The sequence below is a fragment of the Pelodiscus sinensis genome, chromosome 2 (assembly GCF_049634645.1).
Source record: "Pelodiscus sinensis isolate JC-2024 chromosome 2, ASM4963464v1, whole genome shotgun sequence".
Taxonomy (NCBI): Eukaryota; Metazoa; Chordata; order Testudines; family Trionychidae; genus Pelodiscus; species Pelodiscus sinensis.
The window spans coordinates 80,937,258-80,957,187 of NC_134712.1; the positions used below are offsets into that span (position 1 = coordinate 80,937,258).

Below are 19,930 nucleotides of genomic sequence, written 5' to 3' on the forward strand. Positions count from 1 at the left end.
TAGACTTGATGAGTTTTATATGGCCTTTATTTTCCCTTGCAATCCTTGACATTCAACTATCTCTACACTTTTTCTGTAAGCAAACCTCCCATGATATTGAGAAAAGCTTTGCATAAACATTTTGCCCTTAACGATTAACAAAGCAATGTTTTTAACTATGAGTTTGGCCTCCTAAGGGAAGTCTAAACAAACTCAGGAGAAACAGAATATATACACAGATATATTAAATGCAAATTTCATAGTGTATATACTTTACTTCCCCCCCTCCCCCTCACACTTTGGACAACTAGATGCCAGTAACTATTATTTAATACTATAAATAACAGAAGGTTTTTATCTATTGATAGGATTATAATAACTTACATTTCATTGTTGAGATATTTGCTTACTTTTTTGGGATCTAACCAAAATAAGAAACAATGATTTAACCAGAATAAGAGCCATCATTATTTCAGGTTTGCTATTACGACTACCCAAATAATGAAAAAAAAAAGTGAAACTGAACCACAATATCACTATAACAGAGAAATTTAAAACCTGAGACTAATATACTGACAAAACAAACTGAATTTTAAAAAATGGTCTTAAAATTACAAAGAGAGATAACTTGTGAACATCAGGCTTTAGATAAAAACAATCCAAAGTTTATTTAATTTGCGGTGTATAGTTTATTTTTGTTCTTTGCCTCCAATATTGTATGCAAACAACACTGTTTCATTAAACCACTACCTTTTTCATAGCAAAACCGAAAGAGAGCAAAAGGTATGTGCAGATTTAACACTTTAAATAAATATTTTTCAAGAACATTACACAAAAGAGGAGCTAAAAAAAGCAACTTAGGTATAAACTGAAACATGAAGCACAGTTTAGTTTTTAAAATGTTTTCAAGAATAAGGAAACAATATTTATATAATATTTATATTCAGCGTCACTTTTACCATACACATATGCCTTAATATGAAGACTATGTAAGACGGTGAGACTTTGATAATGTACAATATATGTAAAGAATTAACAGCATTAAAACAGAATTATTTTTAAAAAGCATACTATTTAGAAATCTAGAATATGTACATAGAATGTGTACCAGTTAACAGTCCATGTAACTACTAATATAGGCATTGTTCCCTTTTTCTCTCAGGGAATAGAAAGACATATATGAATATGAGGTAAGATATACTGTATTTATATTTATTGTCTTCTGTTTCCTTTGTTTTCTGCTTTGTCTCCAACCCAAAGAATTATTTTTCTTCAAAAAAATCAATTCAATTCAGAAGCATGTACTTCAAGTGATCTGTCCTACTTCTCAAGGGGAATCAAAATACAGAAACACCTTATGAAACTGAAGACACCATCATAACCTAATCAGAAGGCTAATCACTATAAGGATTTCAATTTTTCCATTTACATTGCCTTCTGAGTACACCTTCATAATAAAATCATGTTATAGAACAAAGTGGGAGGGGGAAGGGGAGTTTTCAAGTTAAGCTAAAAATTCTACTTAGTTTTCATTCTGCAGAGCAATGAAATAATCAATGTGTTGGAATTTCAGAACCTCATTTCCCCAACTGGTCCAACCAGGCTGCAGGTAGCGAGCAAACAACTCCAAACATTCTGCATCAGGTTTGATATATTCTGTCAGAATCTCTGTGCCAAAAAAAAAAAAAAAAGAGAGAGAGAGAAACAAAGATGATGATGAAAAAGGAGTGAAAAAAAATCAATTTCCTCTGAGCTATTGGGAGATGAAAAAAGGAATGTTTCATTAAAAAAAAGACAGCAAATTAATTTCAAGGATTTCATCAACCAGTCTGACTATTTATAGTCAGAAAGTCATTTGAAATAAGTGCCCTTGAGACTTTGAACAATACTGTCAATAGCCCTGATTTATCGGCTTTCATTTGGAGTCTGGGAATGAGGATTTCAGTGCCTTCACAGGTGACTTTTCAATTTTTCAATATTGTCACCATAACATCTCCTGAGTACTGACTTGACTCTCTCTTTAATAGATGCACATTCAAAAAAAGTCTTCCTACTTAAAGAGCAATTGCTTCTGATTATTTATTAGGACTGTAGTTGTGTCCCTCCCCTCTCCACCACCCTTCATAACACAAACAGGACAGAGCAATTAATGATGATGACATTCAGTAAAAAGATGAAGGAGAAACATCATTTCAAGAATCTAGCAATCAGTAGTGAATACAGAGGCTTATGCTGCTTCATAACACTAGAGCCATTCTATCCTGGAAGCACTAGGAAAGATGTATAAAAGAGTTTCCTTTAGTGCTATAAATTAAATCACATTTTTTCTACAATTGAGCAATCTTTTTTAATGTTCAAATCAAAATAAATAGATATTTTACATTAAAATACCAATTATTTCATTAATTTAGGAGGAATATTTGGCAAGGGAGACAAATATAGTATTTTGATTCATTGACTTTATCTGAACAATATTACTGAATATATTTCTTACATGTTTTGAATATAGAACTTGTCAAAATCAATATAATTTGCTGCTGAGTCAAAGGGACCTTTAATCGTTTCAGGAAGAAGATTTAAAGTACAAAGAAACCCTACCAAGTAAAAGGTTTTAAAAAGTGATATCGTATATATGAGTGGGAAAGCCCGATAAATACCTACAGAATAAAAACATGCTCCAACAATATAATTTTTACTTCTGACTGTAACTGACTTATAGAATTGAAAAAAAAATTGCTCGAGAGTAATTTTACCCACTCTCCTCCAGAACTTATTCAGAATTTTCACTGTTCCTCATGAAACATGAGGCATGGAAAACAGTTCATTATATCAGACATTTTGTTACCTGAACTGATCTCTCCTCTCACTATCATTTCAGAAAGCAGAATTATATCTGATCAGCATACATCAAAGAAATGGTGGGAACATTTATGCCTGGAATTCGCTATTTGCTTTTTGGGTCAGAGTTGCCCTTCAAAGAATATACTTTCAAGTAGTTGACTGCTTGCAGATTTCTCATCTGTTCAAATACACATCATGAAATGCTCCTGCTGCTGGAAGATGAATATCCTCCCAAAGATCTACTGTGTGGCAATCCTACCACATGCTTTTTCTAACCACACATTTTCCCTTCTCTGAAAACTGCAATCTACTTCAAACTTTTTCCAATATGTATTTTAAAAGATTTTCCATATATATATATATATACACACACACACACACACACACACACACACACACACACACACACACACACACACACACTTTCCTGTGGGATGACAGAGTGACGTCATCACATCACTCTGCGTCCCACCCCCTCCTCTGACCTCAGCAGCCCTGCCTCCTCCCTCCCTCCCTGGTGCCATGGGTCGGGTGCCATGTGCTCTCCCCCCCTCGCAGGGGAGATGGAAGCAACATGCCCTCCCCCATCCTGGGTGGGTGGAGGCACGCAACCTCCCCCTCCCCCCACCCTCAGTCCTGCACCCCCAGCCCACTCACTCATACACCCCAACCTGAGACCCTACACTTTCAACCCCTTCACTGACCACCCTGCCAAGACCCTGCACTCCCAAATCCCTCACTCACCTCTTCCTCCAAGACCCTGCACTCCAGCCTACTCCTTCCCCCTCTCCTCTGCTCAGACACCCTGCCCTGAGCCTGATCCTACACCCTCTCCCTGGCAAGATACCTACCCCCGGAGGGGGGAGGTTTGGCTAGTGTAGCGAGCCCCCTAGTTTCCCTTAAAATTTTCCATATTTCTTACATTTTGGTACAAGCACCAATCAAGTAGACCTGCCCCACCCACCCCAACTTAAAAAATGACAGAAATGTTGCAGGTGACTTATTTACACTGGGGGATTTTTGCTACATATTACTGTTATTATTGATAATCTTATATTGGAAAATCTATCCCTTTAAATAAGGTTAGAAAACCTAACCCAATCAAATATTTGCATAAGTGTCTGGCAAATGCAGAACAAAATGTGATAGTGAGCCTGCTAGACTGAACAGTGCTTTTTGGTGTCACACGTATTTCCCTGTCTCTACCTAATTAGACAGCAAGATAATTCTCAAAAACGTGCTTGTGTCATTTTGCAAAACCATCATTTTAACATAAAAAAGTAAAACCTATCATTATTTTCTCATCTCTTTAATTAAGGATTGTATGTGTACTGATATGCTGCCTGTATTTTAACAAACATCTTCTAAAGATTAATTCCTCTGATCATTTAAGAAACATAGTTGGGTATGTGCCATTCCAAAGGGAATCTCTAAAGCCCCAAGCATTCAATAAATTGCCTTGAGCAGAACTCTGCTCTTTTGACTTCAGTAGGGATCAGCCCATGAAGAGCTTATTGAAACATCAGAGCTTTAAAAACAAAACCCACTTTTCATAACATAAAAGAGACAATACCATTTAACCAAAAATTAAATTTATATTTTGGAGTACTTGTATTTTGTTCCTACACACACAGAGAAAAAGCAGCAGCAACAGGGAAGTCCAGTGGAACTAATATTACTAACTACTGAGCACTAAAGCTTCCATCTTCTGAAAAGCATTTTAAAATACCTACTATCTTACATAGAACAAAGGACAAATTACTTCTGATAGAGATTACTTAGCTGTAACCAGAAGTGAAACTCCAAGGGTTCCAACAATTTTGGCAACAGAATTTAACCAGGGGTTCCCAGGATTCTCTACTACTGTTGTACTTCTTCCCCTACAGCCCATAAAGATCCCACTCTAGTATATGACGACTGTGTGGTGAGATGCAATTAAATTATATTTACAATAATTCATTTTCCAATATTTTTCATAGCTTGGATTGGGTATTTACATAATCACATCAGGGGCTAACCCTCAGTCCAATGACAATTAGATTATATAGAGGGCAATAACATGGCTGAATGTTTTGGTATAAAATCTAATGCCACCAATTTACTTGAGCATTAACTTTCTTCTTAAGCTATAAATTATAGTAGTATCTTTGTTAGGGTTTTATGGCCTTCCTATCTTCACATGGATATGTTTATACACACTTAAGGCCTGATCTGCAGATGTTAAACAAAATTCTTAAGTTTTTCAAGTGAATAAGGACTGAAGGATCAAGGCCTTTGATACCAAAAGATAAAAAATATTTTCTCTAATAATCATACATTAAAATACTTTTACATTTTAGTTCTATTTACTATAAATACAAACATCACTAAAAATATTATTCTAACTTAAAAAGCCACTATCAACTTACACTGGGCCCACAATGTATATTTTAGAACAACACTTATTTTAAATAAGAGTTCAAAGAAAGAAGCTGTTTTGAAACAAGCAACCATTCCCCTGTATTGTTTGAAACTCAAATATTGAAGTAGTAGAAACCTAGATATGTAATTATCTATATAAATGCAAGCGAAAACAACTTCACTGATTTAGGCTCTAAAATGTAACCATACAGCACAAATAGTGAAAGGAAATTAGATGACTGAAATTCTCTCATGCTTAGTAATATATTGGGAAAAGTGTTCACAACAAATTGGCCAGATTATCTGAGCTGACTGATTTGTGCTTTGCCTAGGACCAGAAAAAGATGGGCAGTGAGTGCTAGAGGTTAGGCAAAGGTGGCATTATGCCAACTATCCTTTGTTTAAGCTTCCAGTTGACTGAGTTCCAACATATGCCTGGCTGCCAATAGCCCCAATGACTATTGCACAGAAGAGTTTCACACGGCACATAAGGTCTCCCTGCACGTGCCTTCTTTAATTCCCTCTCAGGCACATCTCTACAACATCGCCCAAGGGGCATAGAGCTATTACAGGAAGCAGGTGTTCTCTGAGTTTATTTGCTCTGATAGAGCAGTGTAAAGTGGCTAGGGGAAGACTCAAGAATAAGGTCCATGATTTTTAAAGTTAGCTGTTCCTTCAAGGACACCTTTTACATAATAATACTAACATGCATGCATAATTAATAACAGCTTTACAAACTGAAGAAGGAAACTGAAATCTCAAGAGCCAGTCTAGGAACCTATATGGAAAAGTTTAAAAAAAGTGTTTGAAATTCAACATTGCTTAGTGTCCTTCATATAAGACAGCCACCCTTTGCGTATCCTAGCAGCAACAATGAATTAGACTAGAAGGAAACCTGCTGTTATTTGACTCAAAATCATAAGTGATAAAATTTCATTTTAAAGTATTTGCATAAAGCAGTTTAAGTACATTTACAATGACATACTAAAGCTGTGAGCACTAAACACAGAGCATGTATCACCAGAAACCCCTACAGTCATGATTTCATAGTTAAATGCACTGCAGGAACCCGAATGTCTCCTTTTGATAGCTTGCTTTAATTTGCATCTTCTTCTTCCCCCAGAGAAATAAACTATTATAATCAGTCATTAAATGGCTACATATGTACCGACATAAAACTTTATAATAGTAACAAGAAATCAAGTGCCAGACAGTAGCAATAAATACTAATATTTTTGGCTTTGTTGCTACTTAAACAAAACACAAAGTACGTGTGTGCATGAGTCATCAAGCTTTCTTCTTCCCCCAACCCCAAACTTCAGCTTCTGTTCATGATATTCTAAATAATCGAGGAATGTGGATCAGCTGCTCTCTACTGGCAAATCTAGAATGCTGCCTTAAAAAAAATAAACAAAAACCAAACAAAACCAAATAACCCTTTGTAATAGTACTATTAAGAACATCAGCAACATCTTTAGACAGAAGCAACAACTTTATTCTTTAATTTTTGGTTCAGTGACCCTAACCTAAGACTAACTTTTACTTATTGCAAATACACAATAGGAAAAAAGGGGGTAAATCACTGATTAGATGATCTGTTCTCAGTAGCAAATCTCTTCTTCCAGTAATAACAATGAATAAAGCATAGAAGGTGTGTAGCAATTCTACAAAAATACCGTATTTTTGGCATCTGATGTACCCTCCCTACACACATACATCATATATTACGTGAAGGCTTATTTTATGTACTTTTATATGAGGTATGATATGGAGCTGTCAAGTGGTACAGTAAGCTTGAAGGGCACAGTGAAACAATGGCACCCAAATGAGTGAGTCATTTTTTGCAGTTCTGGAAACACATACCATATGACTGACTACAGTTTTTTACTGTTCATATTAATTTCAACACTATAATTATTTATTGGTCAAAACTGCCAAACATCAATGTATTGAAGTATTTTTTATTTGTTTTGCATGGGCAAATATTTTTTCCAGGAATGATTAAGGTGTTTCATACATGGCAAAAATGGCAACTATCTACATTTTTGCAAATAATTACATGCAATATTTCACATAATATTCTTAATGGTCAAAGTATATCATGAGTGATAACAGTTTTCTATATTTTCAGCTGAAATTTGATGAACAGATTAGTCACACACCAAAAATACTGTGCATTACAAGCAGCAGATTGTGTACCTATAGTTTATACTCCATAGTGGGCAGATATAAATTCACCTGAATTGTTAAAATAATACTTCTCCATTTGTAAGCTTTTGTACATACAGTATAGTCTCTAGTCTGTCTGACAGACAGTTTTAATTTAATTACCTATGCATGCAGTACTAATCTTTGAAATATACTAGAAACTAGATATTTAATTCAGAGACACATATGCACAGGTCATTGTTAGTGTTAGAGATCATAAAGACAGCTTCATGTTATGAATATGCAATAGCTATGAGAGAAAGAAGCAGCTTAACGAAGTAGTGAAGACAAAGTCTACAAACAAGTCCTTGCCTCTGCACTGAAGAAAGATGAAGAATATGTACAAATTTCTTGATTGAAAATAGCAGGTGCTGGCAAAGAATAAATGGAAAGATTTGAGAGGAGCATTTCATTTTCATGGGACATGGAGCTTCTTCAGCCCAGTCAAGAAATCTGGCATCAAAACATTTCTTGACATGGTGAAAAAGAGCATGCAAAGAAACTACAGTGTATAGTAGAGATGTCACCACTGTCATATAAATAATGGCAGGACACAAATTCCACACATACAATGAACTGGTTACTGAGTACTTTAGGTGGGTTCTAAAAGCTAACTCTGTACCTGAAGTCTTTGACAGAAAACTGCAGAAAGACAACACCAGACAGGATCTGAGGCTGGGTGCAAAAGATACTGGGTCTGGTGGACACTGTCCTTCCTCAGAAAGAGTTTTTAAACATGGCATCTAAGAAGCAATTATACTTGTAAAATTTCCTCTGTGAACAAATGATTCAAAGTGCACCTGAGAGTGTAGGAACATGCCAGCACAAACACTCCTCCTTGCTGTATGCTTTTTCAATATGTAGTAAAGTCCATCACCACTAAACATGTTGAAGAAGCCCAAGACGTGAACAGACTCAGGAGGAAATGGACACACAGATGCTTCTGCATACTCTATGTGTCAGAGTGGGCTTGGGGTTTCTTGGCTGTCAAAGGAACTATAACTATTAGGTCATCTGACAACTGATTTGGACCATGCTGTTCAGTACTTTCCAAAAATGGAATATGCAGATAACGTGGTCTGAAAGAGACACCGCTGAAAGTACAACTAACAAGCATTGCTTCATACTTGTGCACACTCACTCCTGACTTTCAGAATACAGGCCCGTATGCAGGAATTTCTGTGTGGGGGTATGCTTTTTTTTGTAAACATGGACTGCAATTTTTTTTTAAATATAAGGGAGTTCAAAACAGTCATGCACTGAGTGTGCATAACACAGGTTAATGAAAAATTTGAATGGAAACAATGATTGATAAAATGGTTTTGTCATAACATACTAAAAATGTATCCAGTAATAAAGGTTATACAAAAATTACTTTCTGGGATCTTACCGTAATATCGTAAGTGAAAAGCAATATTCCACAATAATCTAGTCTTTGTTGCAGTGAAATTATGGCTTGTCACTATTATATGCATGATTAACTATTTTATCTTTGTGACATTAGTTGCCAATTTAGGATAATGTGGCTTGTGTCTCCAGGACTGTGTTTAGAGCTGTTGGAGCTCTGGGGTGGGATATTCAGTGTGGAAGTTCCTTAAGCTCCTTGCTACTCATTTCTTTTGTTTGCAAGCAGCCAACTGGAAACTACTAACCGGCCTCATCTGTTTCCTCCAAACTGGGACCAATTGGCACTCCCTGACATAGGGTACAATGTACTCTTTGACCTATTGGCTCTATCCAGGAAGAGGACTTTCCTATGCTTGTTTCTTGTGAAAGGTAGACCACTTAAAATACAGCCCTCAGATTAATAAGAGGAGGTTCATGTCATGTTTCCACTGAAGTGTGCAAGATGGAAATATACAGTTGGCATGTTTGATATAAACATGTCCACTGGGAAGTGAATTGAGATCACCATCTCATTCCACAAGAGTGCATATGAATGAACAACCATCAGATCATAATGACTTTTTGGCCATTTGATCTTGACTCCAGCTAAGGAATTAGACCATGAAACTCCATAGCTCAATGCTGGTTTTATCCCCATCGGTATTTTTAAATTAATATTCTGCAGCACTTCATAATGAGAGGAATTCTGAAGATCATCATCAAGATGTACAAAATATTAAGGAGAAACTTACAGCTTCTCTCATTAAAATGTCTACCACTATGATTACAAAGCTATTTTGAAATAATTTGCTACAGTAAAGTTAGTATTGCTTTTCAAGTGTGAAAAAACTTCTAAGTAGGGGTGGGCCCTGGAAAAAATTGGAGTGTAGAAGAACTTGTTTTCTTTATTGAAATTTGATCAAATTAAAATACACACTTCTGTGCCCAGGTGAAAAATACCCAAAATGACTAGAAGAAAATGAACAACTTGAAAAAATTAATTTTGCTTTACTCAAACATTTTGATTCTAATTTTGAAAAAAAAAAAAAAAACCTCATAGATTTCTTAGGTTGCAATAGACCTTCTCTCTCCCTTCAGGTCTGGGCTGCGGGGGGGGAGGGGGTGGGGGGCAGGGAGCCGGTGCGGCTGAGCTGCGCTACGAGGGGGGAGGGATGGAAGCCAGCGTGCAGTTCACCTGGGCTGCAGGGGCAATGGGGGACTAGCGCCAGTGTGCAGCTGGGCTAAGTAGGGTCCAGAAACTGGCACGTTGTTCAGCTGGGCCATCCTGGGAGACCGTGGCGGGGGGCGTGCTTTTGCATCCTTCGCATTCCCCCGCATACAGGCCTGCAACATACTTCATGCTGTACACGCACTAACAGATATAACTGTCTCATTCCTATTTGGTATGGGGTGGGGGAGGCCGTAAAAATCTCTGTTTAATACTGTCAAATCAAAGGGAGCTTACCATTTCAGAGAACTTGCCAAATTTGGAGAGTTTGAAAGGCAAGCTGCAATTTTCTGCAATTAGGCAGTGCTGTAGACCAAAGGGGAAAAAAAGGAGACTCAGGGAGACCTGAATTGTTTGCGCCTCAATCTATTAATCAGAAAAGACAAGTCCCTGGCCAAATTCCCCTACGTGAGGACAGTTTTAAAGAGCATAACAAAAGGCAATCTTGTAAAACAGATATTTGGTGTCTTCGCATGCAGATAAATCAGTCACCACTGCAATATACGTGGATGTAATGTAAATGATCTACTTTCTGTATTCTTCAAGGGACCAATGGCATCTCAACTTTTGCAAGACTTTATTTGTGCCTATAATGATAGGCATTGCTTTGCAGTTAACTGTATCTATAGTCAGAATAACTTTTCCTTCATAGAACTTTGTACATGTCAAGGCAAGGAAGACTTGATAACCCACACACTTTCAATAGAGATCAGGCTGGTCATGGTAATTATATTGACTACAAACGTCAGCAGTCACATTTAAATTATACCAGTATAAATTTATTATTAGGATTTTGTTTTACCCTTTAGATTACTGTTGTCGTGCTTAAAAGTCACAAAGAAATCAAATTTTCTCTTGAAAAGGCGATTATAACAAACAAGTGCAAATATTTCATGGTGGTCATTTTAATGTGTTGATAGTGCCACTGTTTATTCCTGTTCCTATGGTAATAGCACCACATAACAGCTATGCATAATATCTCATCTTAAAGTAGACATAAATTTTCAAAATGATGTATGATGTGCATAGACATAGAGAGGGTACATTAAGTCAACCAAACTGTGGTGCCTGCCACTCGCCTATGATGACATCAGTATCAGATATAGGAGTGACAAGCAAGAAGCACATAAATAAAAAGGTAGATTCTAACCATACTTTATTATTAACTGATGTACCACATTCCTGACTTTAAATATTTTTGCTAATTCCCAAAGTACAAATATTTTGTTTTTAAGCCAGTTTCACACCTGCAATTCATATACAGAAATTCACCAATGTAATTTCTATAGTTTTTATCAGATGTAGGAAGGAACCATTCTAGTACAGGAATCCTGACCAATCTATACTTAGCAGTGTCACCATCCTGTGCAGTGTGAATATAAAGCACTAAAGCAGGGGGTTCTCAAACTTTTGTACTGGTGACCCCTTTCACACAGCAAGCCTCCGAGGGTGACCTTCCTTCTTATAAATGAAAAACACGTTTTTAATATTAAATACTACTAGCAGGCTGTACCAGCCCCCCTTTCTCTGAGAATGTAATGATGTCATTCTGTCGCCTGGAAGGAAAAGTGTGCGCGCACACAGAGAGAGAGACAGAGACAGAGAGAGAGACAGAGAGACAGAGACCGAGAGAGAGACCGAGAGAGAGACCGAGAGAGAGACCGAGAGAGAGACCGAGAAAAAAAAAATGCTGGAGATGAAGCAGGGCTTAGGGATGGAAACTGAGAGCTCATGACCTCCATGTAATAACCTTACAAACCCCTTAGGAGTCACAATCCCCAGTTTAAGAACCCCTATACCAAGAGAAACCAGACATTCTGAGATGCAATATCACCAATATGCCAGTGACCTAAATCACTTTTGTCATAATTGGATGGCAGTCTCTCCAGAGTCTGACACCAATGCGAGATAGTTGGCTAAAGGAGGCCTTACATAAAAAAAATGGTGGTTAGGGAGAAGCCTCTGGAGGGTGTGACAGTGGTAGGAACTGCATCTGTTTCCTCAATGATAAGGGATACAATAACTTTTTGATAAGGAAATTTGTAACCTAAGGTTTCTTTGGAACCCTGGTCTCCTCCTGAAATTATATGTAGTCGCATCTTTCAAGTCTACATTTTGCTATCTCTTCTTGGACAAGGGATTATGAACTTCTCTTTGAAATAGACCTGACTGTATTTTCTCACCCCACATTTGCCTACTGTACAGCTCACTAGCTGGGGCTCTCTTTGAGGGCTATCCAAATGTTTTCAATAGTGCCCAAAGCAGTAGTCTACTTGCTTTGCTGTCTACATTCTATGAGCTGCATGCAGGGGGCCAACAGCCTCCAAGGGCCCCTGGACAAGGTGTGGGAGAGCCAGTTCTGCACTCCCTGAAGAGGAGGGGCCTCAGGTGGAAGGGCTGGGCGGAGACCGCTAGCCTCCTACCTTATCCCTCCACCCCTCGAATCCTCAGAGCCACAGGGAGCACGAGGTATGGTGTTCCAGCAGCGATTTAAAGGATCTGGGGCTCCAGGTGCTGCCGCAGTAGCAGCCGAGAGCCCAGGCCCCTTTGAATCACCGGGCCCTGGGGCAAGTGACCCCTTTGCCTCCCTGCCACACACTGCTTGTGGAGGCTAAGCATTTTGCACATGCCATTGTATTCTTGTATTCCTCTATTCCCCCCCATACACACACCACGTTCATCATCCTCTCCTCCCTCTATATTGCAGGAACTCCCTACAACTTCCCTCACCCTTCCTCCGTGCCTCTTCCCCATGGCCAGGGCTCTGTGTATCCCCAGCTTCTCCTTCTGCCACATGACAGCTGAAATATGTTCCTTATACCTTCCTATCTAGGGCCTGATTTCCCCTCACTTGCCCAAGAACCCCCAATCTCCCTTCCCACTAGTAGGTGTGCATACCTCCTCTACCCCCCCATTCCTCCCCTCCCTGTAGCAGGGTCTCTTGGTCTCATCCCACACCAAGGGTTCCGTTTGCTCCTCCAATTCCCGCATCTACCCACTTCAAGATTGCCCACTCAGCTGCTGAAATACTAGGGGATTTGTGCAGCCCATTTTCCCCTAACCCCATGCCAGGGTCTCTGCCCATCTTCCTCCCTCAGCACTGTCTCTGTCTGACCTCTATCTCCCATACCTCCAAGTAGGTTCTCCCATTCTCATCACCAGGAGTTCTGTTGCCTCATTTCCCTCTTCCGCCATACTTTCTCCCACCCATTTCTCCTATGCCACTAGCTATGTGATTCCCCTCCCTCAAATCATACTCACAGAATCATAACAATGTCAGGACTGGAAAGGATTTTGAAGTCATCAAGGCCAGAACCCTGTACTGAGGCAGTAACAAGTAAATCCAGACCATCCCTGGCAGGTGTTTGTCCGACCTGTTCTTAACCTCCAATGATGGGGAATCTACAACCTCCCTGGGAAGCCTATTCCAAACTTTAGCTACCCTTCTAGTTAGAAATGTTTTCCTAATATCTGACATAAATCTCCCCTATTTCGGGTTAAGCTAATTACTTCTTGTCCTACCTTCAGTGGACATGGAGAACAATTGATCACTATCTTCTTTATGCCAGCCCCGAACATATTTGAAGTATTTTTTTAACCTTTCATCTTTGACAAAAACAACATGAACTTTCTCCTCTGAATTTGGTCCAAAATACTTTATTCTCCCTAGATAGGAAGGGAGAGGAACACTATGCCTCCTGCCCCATCACAGAGCAGGAGTTAAGGAGACAGGAGAGGGGAGGAATGAAGCCGCCTTCTCTCTCCTCTCCTGGCTGTCCCTGATGGCTGAGCATCTACATCACAGCTCCTATCAGGAAAAGTAATAATTTTTCTTCTGCCTGTCTGGGAGCCAATCACATTACATTCTATAGGACAGAAGAACATGGGTTATGCTGGAAGACATTAAGGAGTACCATCAGCCAGTTATTTGATCCACAGACAATGCAGAGGTACCTGAAAGTGTGGCTGTCCTGAATAGATGACGACAGAAACTCCATAAGTTCTCCATTTTCCTCCGGGACTTTTAATAAAGTCCTGCTCACTGATAACTAGATCGCTCAGGCAACCCTGATAATCATTCAAAAAGACTTTAATTCCAGGGATTATTGCAGGACATTGCTGACATATAGTCATGAATTCAAGCTTCCTTATATTTCAGAATACTAAATTGTGACGAATTATTTGTCTCTCGGCACATGTGTTTTAAACACACACTAGTAAAGAAAAAGAAAAACGTAAAAAACACTCTCCAAACTAAACATTTAAAAACCTCCCTCTTGGTCAAGCTTGAAAAAGGAGTTGAGACTAGTAATGTACCCATGGACAGCTCTGCTCTTCAGCTGAGATGTAATTTTCTACTACAAGGAGTAAATCTCATCAATGCAGAAGACAGAGCTTCTTGGGAGCCGATCCAAAAATGTAGAACAAAATCCCAGGAACCAAGAATTATCTCAAACCTCACCACCTTCCACTCCAAGTCCTTCCAAACTTCTTCAGCCTGCCTTCTACAACAGAAATGTATTGCATCACTTTAAAAAATCATCTTAAAGCTACCATAACTAACACTACACTGTACACACAGTTCTCCCCCTTGGGAGAGGATGATCTAAAAAATGAACTACACATGACCAGTGTTAGTCACATCATTTAATGGACCATAGGAAGATGCTCAGATACTACAGTGATGAGATCAGCATAGGTACTTACATAGAAGAGTAATCAAACGAGGATTTTATCAGAAGTGAGTATGAGGAGAAGGCTGAACTAAATTAAAGTTGAAGGACTTCTGCTCTGCACACCCAGCTCTCACACAGTTAACTCAAAATGATCTCACTGATGGTGGCTCAAGACCATCTCTCCAATAGCCAAGACTCAAACCAACCAGAGCTTTATAGATCAGTCAGTACCTAGATTTATACCCAAAACCTAATATAGATTTAGTGCAATGGCCAGAGAACAAATCCAACAGGTTTCCTGTAGTTACTGGAACTTCCTGCAGAAGATGGAAGATGAAGAATCTTCAAGTATAGCGTATTGCAATGATACAAACAATAGGTTCATAGAGCCCAAGGCCAGAAGGACTACTGTGATCACCTAGTGCAGCTCATATTAGATTTGGGTGAAGTACGGTTTTAAATTAAGTTGGGATATTAGCATGAACAATAATCCCAAATCATGTGACCAAAAAAGAAGATCATGCTGAAGAAAAGGAGTTGTGTTAAATTTGTAGGTAGCCCTTCAAAAATATCAGTCTTATCTTAAAGCACAGGCTGAAGTAATCGAAAACAAAACAGTTAATTGGATACTAGGTGCAATAAGTAATTTACTATATAAGAAACTGTTCCGTCCGACCTTAACTGAGGTCTGATAATTGGCAATAACATCACTTGTTTGTTAAAGAATATAAAAGAGTCAACTCTAAGAATTCACTGCTCCTATCTGCCTAACCAAGTTGAAGCCAACCAATATGGGCCTACACACTTCTGGCGATTAGCCCATTTGTAAGTATCTTGATCAAATGCTTAGAAAAGTGTTTTGTTACTGTTTGGATGTATTAAACTTCTTATTATTTAGGCAGGTTTAGAGCAATTACAAAAATTATCTGGCCTTTGTTTTAATAAAGGATGTTATAGTTACATAAAGTGTTGTAGAAATACCTTGCATAAATAATACTTCCAACACTTGGTCTGACCTCCTGTATTACACAGCCCATAGAGCATCAAAATATACATTCCTAGAGCATATCCTTCAGAAAAACATCCAATCTTGAGCTGAAAATTCATCATTGATCTGTCATGGTCCCAGTTTGAAGACCTTCATGGCATTGTGCAACAGGTCAAATGATTCTTCAGACCTAGGAAGAGCAGGGATTTGGATGGAAGGCACCTCTTGTCTAATTGTTTGGAGATGGTATATCAATTCCAGTAATGTATTATGACTTCTGGTAATTAATATGAGTATGGCCTACTTGCGGTCAATTACTAACAGTTTGTTTGTTATTTTAAATAAATTTGTTAATTTAAAAATATATAAAAATGTCCAAGGTTGTGTGTTCTATATGCATATTAGATGTATGAAAAATTAAATAAATCTCTTCCAAAACTAGGTGTCCCAAAAAGAAGAGACGTGTTTTTAATTAAGCACGCAATTGTAAAATATATTTTACATATTCCCAGTCAGGGACATGCTACTTATCACACAAAGGAAAGAACTCAGGTCATTTGGAACTCTTACACAGAATGCAGGAATAGAGCAATTTTGAAATAATTATAAACTATAAAACAAATGCAACTTTTTTTTATTTAAAGACCTCTATCCAAGAATATCAAACAGAGTTCCTTAAGCTTTGACACCTAACACCTAGATGTAAAGAACTAAAAATGGCAGGATTTTCAGAGATGTTGAATGCTGGTAATTCTTATTGACTGCAATTGCTTGGCATCACTGAAAAATCAGGCTGCTCATTAGGCACCTATAAATGGATTTAGTGCCTATTTTCAGACATTCAAGTTTGAAAAATCTAAGTCTATACAAACACTGTATGGTAGAGAGGTGTTCAAAGAACATACCAGTAAGAGGAGGTTTGTGTGAATGAAGAATGCAGGGTACGCTGACAATTAATTTGTGCTCTGGAATTGGAAGAACTTCCATGTCTGATTTCCTGTTGTATAAAATCAGAAGAAAATAAATGTGAAATTTCTCAATCAATACTGTGATACAGGTACCCGTTTTCATGGGGTTTTGTTTTAAATGGGATATAAAATACAGAATACTCAGTCACGGTCAGCCTTCACCGTAAGCCTTTGGGAAGTTAAGTATCTAAATGCAGAGTATATTTGTTTCCTTGAAAGATAAAGGGCAGTTTATTAATTGTCTGAGGCTTTGAAGAAAACATAGTCAATAATGGGAAAGAACAACAACAACGAGAAAAAGCCTAATTGATACTTCTGTCACTTTTCAACTGTAGAGTATCACCTATCTTAACCAAAGGAATCCATACCACATCCCTAACATTATGTGCATACAGAAATATATATGGTCTGGTCCAGATCACTGCTATGGTGAGGAATGCATAGAAAACCCCACTTATTTTTTTTTCCTCCTGATACTGGGACAAGTCCCCCAGCAAAAAAGGACAAAGGACTGCTCTTAACTTCTACTGGCAGCCAACAGTCCCAAGCAATTATGACTGCTTCTGCAAAGTGCCACTAAGGGAATGAACTAACCATTTCCCCTTACCGAGGGCCATGCTCCATATACAGGCCGTTGGGAGAGACAGGAGTTGCTTTGGTCACACAGTACCACTGGATAATTCCCCTTTCATTAGGATGGTGCTCCCATGGGCACCTGTGCCAGTTCTAGATGCAGCATAAACTAAATGAAGAGCAAAAAGTGGCTGGCATCACATTGATAGATGCCTTAGTGTACAGGTACAGTACCCAAGTGTAATTTGTAAAGTCAAAATGGCTAAAAAAAACTTAAAAACTTGAGTGTAACACATCCCAAATCCCACTGATTATTAAATCTGGTATATTCTGAACAACAACAAAAAAGCTCTCAACCATGCTTATAGCTGTTTCCATTGCTTCACACGGACTTAACAGAATATACGTTTCAGGATATACATCTAGGCTTCAGAGTCACACACAGTGACAACCCTTATATGATATAGCTTATATAAGAGTGACACATTCAAAGAACCACCACTAGTAAAATACTTACTAAAAATAGTCTGTCCTACCTTAATGGCAAATCTACGCTTCTTTGAACTTTCCCCAACACAAGAACTTCATAGGGTTTCTTGTGGGAAGATTCTAATGGAAATACAAATTCTCCAGATTTGGTAATCTGACAAAAAGAAATGAGAAATAAATTTTGCAAGTGACTTGGCATATAATAGGTACATTTTTTTCTATTAGTTATTGTTAGTCTTTGTTCTTCTTCATACAAAATTAAGATATAAAATTATTGCATCCCTATGAAAAGATACAACGCACACATTAAGGGACGAAGAAATTACAGAAATATGCAGAAAAGCACCATGTTGCATGCCCTGCCCCCTCCCATCAAAAGCAAACAGATTCATAACTTACTTTCACCCAGTGCCACTCAGCAAGAGTCTTCACAGACCAATGAGGATAAAGTTCATCCTTAACAAAACGTAGGTGCTTCTGTCTGTTGGTCACCCATGTGACCACAAGACAATTAGGAGCAGCTAGTTCTGGTATGGGAATTTGCTTGATTTGCCATGAAGACAAGTGACTGTATCTGTAGTTCAGTATATTCAAAAAACGTATTAGCAAATACAAAACTAATATAAAAAACAACAGTGAAAAGGGCTAGATTAAAGCCCTCTGATATTCTTCTTTAAGGAACATTTCCTGAATACAAAAAAAAAAATTCAGCTAAATAAACTTAAATTCAAGTAAAGAGTGACATCCAGTGGTCAAATATGTTGGATGCTTACTTTTATATATTAATTTGAATCCAATATCTTATCCAACATTTTTTCCTTAATATTTGTTCCATTCTAAAAATGTCGGCTTGCTAATAATTTTACTTTTGAAAATGGCTAAATTCGTCTTAAAGTTTGATAAAAATTATTTCTTTCAATCCAGTACTCTCACTTGTACACTATCTGATGACACAAGAGTTTGTTTATATTGTTGCTTCCATTCAAGTCAATGTCATTTTATCATTCACTCTCTATTAAGAAATCTTCCATCTGAATGAAAAGCAAATGGAGTAACCTACAAGCGCAATACCAGCTTGATTATCTGGTTAAAAGGTCAAAAAACTAATCACTTCTCAAAGAATATACATAAGTCAATTACCATTTCAAAATACTATTCATGTTAGGGATACAGCGGATATAAAGAAATCTGAATACTGTAAAGTTAATTAACTTCAGCGTGAAAAATACTGTGAGATTTTCAGATAATGTCTCTAATTTATGGAGATCATTCTTTATTCTTTTGAAATGCCATGCTGCCTACACTAGCAACACAGTAATTTTCATGGAACTCACTAGTAACTCAGGATCAGTCTTCTTATAAATAATGCAGAATTATTTCATAAGAATGACCACACTGGGTGAGACTAGCCCAGCATCCTATCTTCTGATAGTGGATAGTGGCCAGGTGCCCCAGAGAGAAGGAAAAGAAAAGGCAACCATCATGTGATCCATCCCCTGTTACCCATTCCCAGCTTCTGACAAACAGAGACTAGGAACACCATTTCTGCCCATCTTGGCTAATAGCCATTGAGGGACCTATCCTCCATGAATCTATCCAGCTCTTTCTTGAGCCCAATTATAGTCTTGGCCTTCACAACATCCTTTAGCAAAGAGTTCTACAGGTTAAGTGTGCATTGTGTAAAGAAATACTTCATTTTATTTGTTTTAAACCTGCTGCTACTAATTTAATATGGTGACCCCCCTAGTTCTGTTCAGTTAAGCACTAATCTCAATACATATTTCTTCTCTCAATTATTTTAACCATACAGACAAATATCCTCATATGAACATTAGGATACTAAATCTCAGACAGCAAGATAGGCCACTGATCTGCAGCAAGTATAAAACTTGGAAGGAATCTCCACTGATGTCCTTGGCTGGCTTCCGGCTCAAAAACTGTAGCACTTATACCCAGTGTAAAAGAGACTGCCTTCTCTTCTACAGGATTAAACAGAAAGGTGAGCCATTCTCTGAGTGATGCAGCTATTTCAAAATACCAGCCATATTAATTCAAGATCAGAAATAACTTGAGTTTTCTACTGTGACAAAAAGGGGAAGCAGAGGTATGATGGGGATGTGCTTTTTTTTACTGGGGCCCTAAAGATAAAAACAGAATGTGAGAAACAGACAGTACATTGTGTGCGACATTGGTA

The 19,930-nt window shown here is 38.0% G+C and overlaps 1 protein-coding gene across 5 annotated transcripts in view; it reads right to left on the minus strand.

Moving 5' to 3' along the window:
* Positions 1-843: 843 nt before the first annotated feature.
* The window catches only part of METTL4 (methyltransferase 4, N6-adenosine), a 31,429-nt gene continuing 12,342 nt past the window's right edge, over positions 844-19,930 (minus strand). For 2 of the 5 annotated variants that reach the window (XM_075920924.1, XM_006139033.4), the window contains exons 6-9: positions 18,136-18,310; positions 17,784-17,890; positions 16,612-16,703; positions 844-1,647 (exon numbers count right to left, since the gene is read on the minus strand). In XM_075920924.1, the coding sequence (XP_075777039.1) occupies positions 1,502-1,647; positions 16,612-16,703; positions 17,784-17,890; positions 18,136-18,310 (520 nt within the window). In that variant the 3' untranslated portion in view covers positions 844-1,501. The other 3 variants (XM_006139034.4, XM_006139035.4, XM_014581529.3) reach the window with 3 other exon arrangements.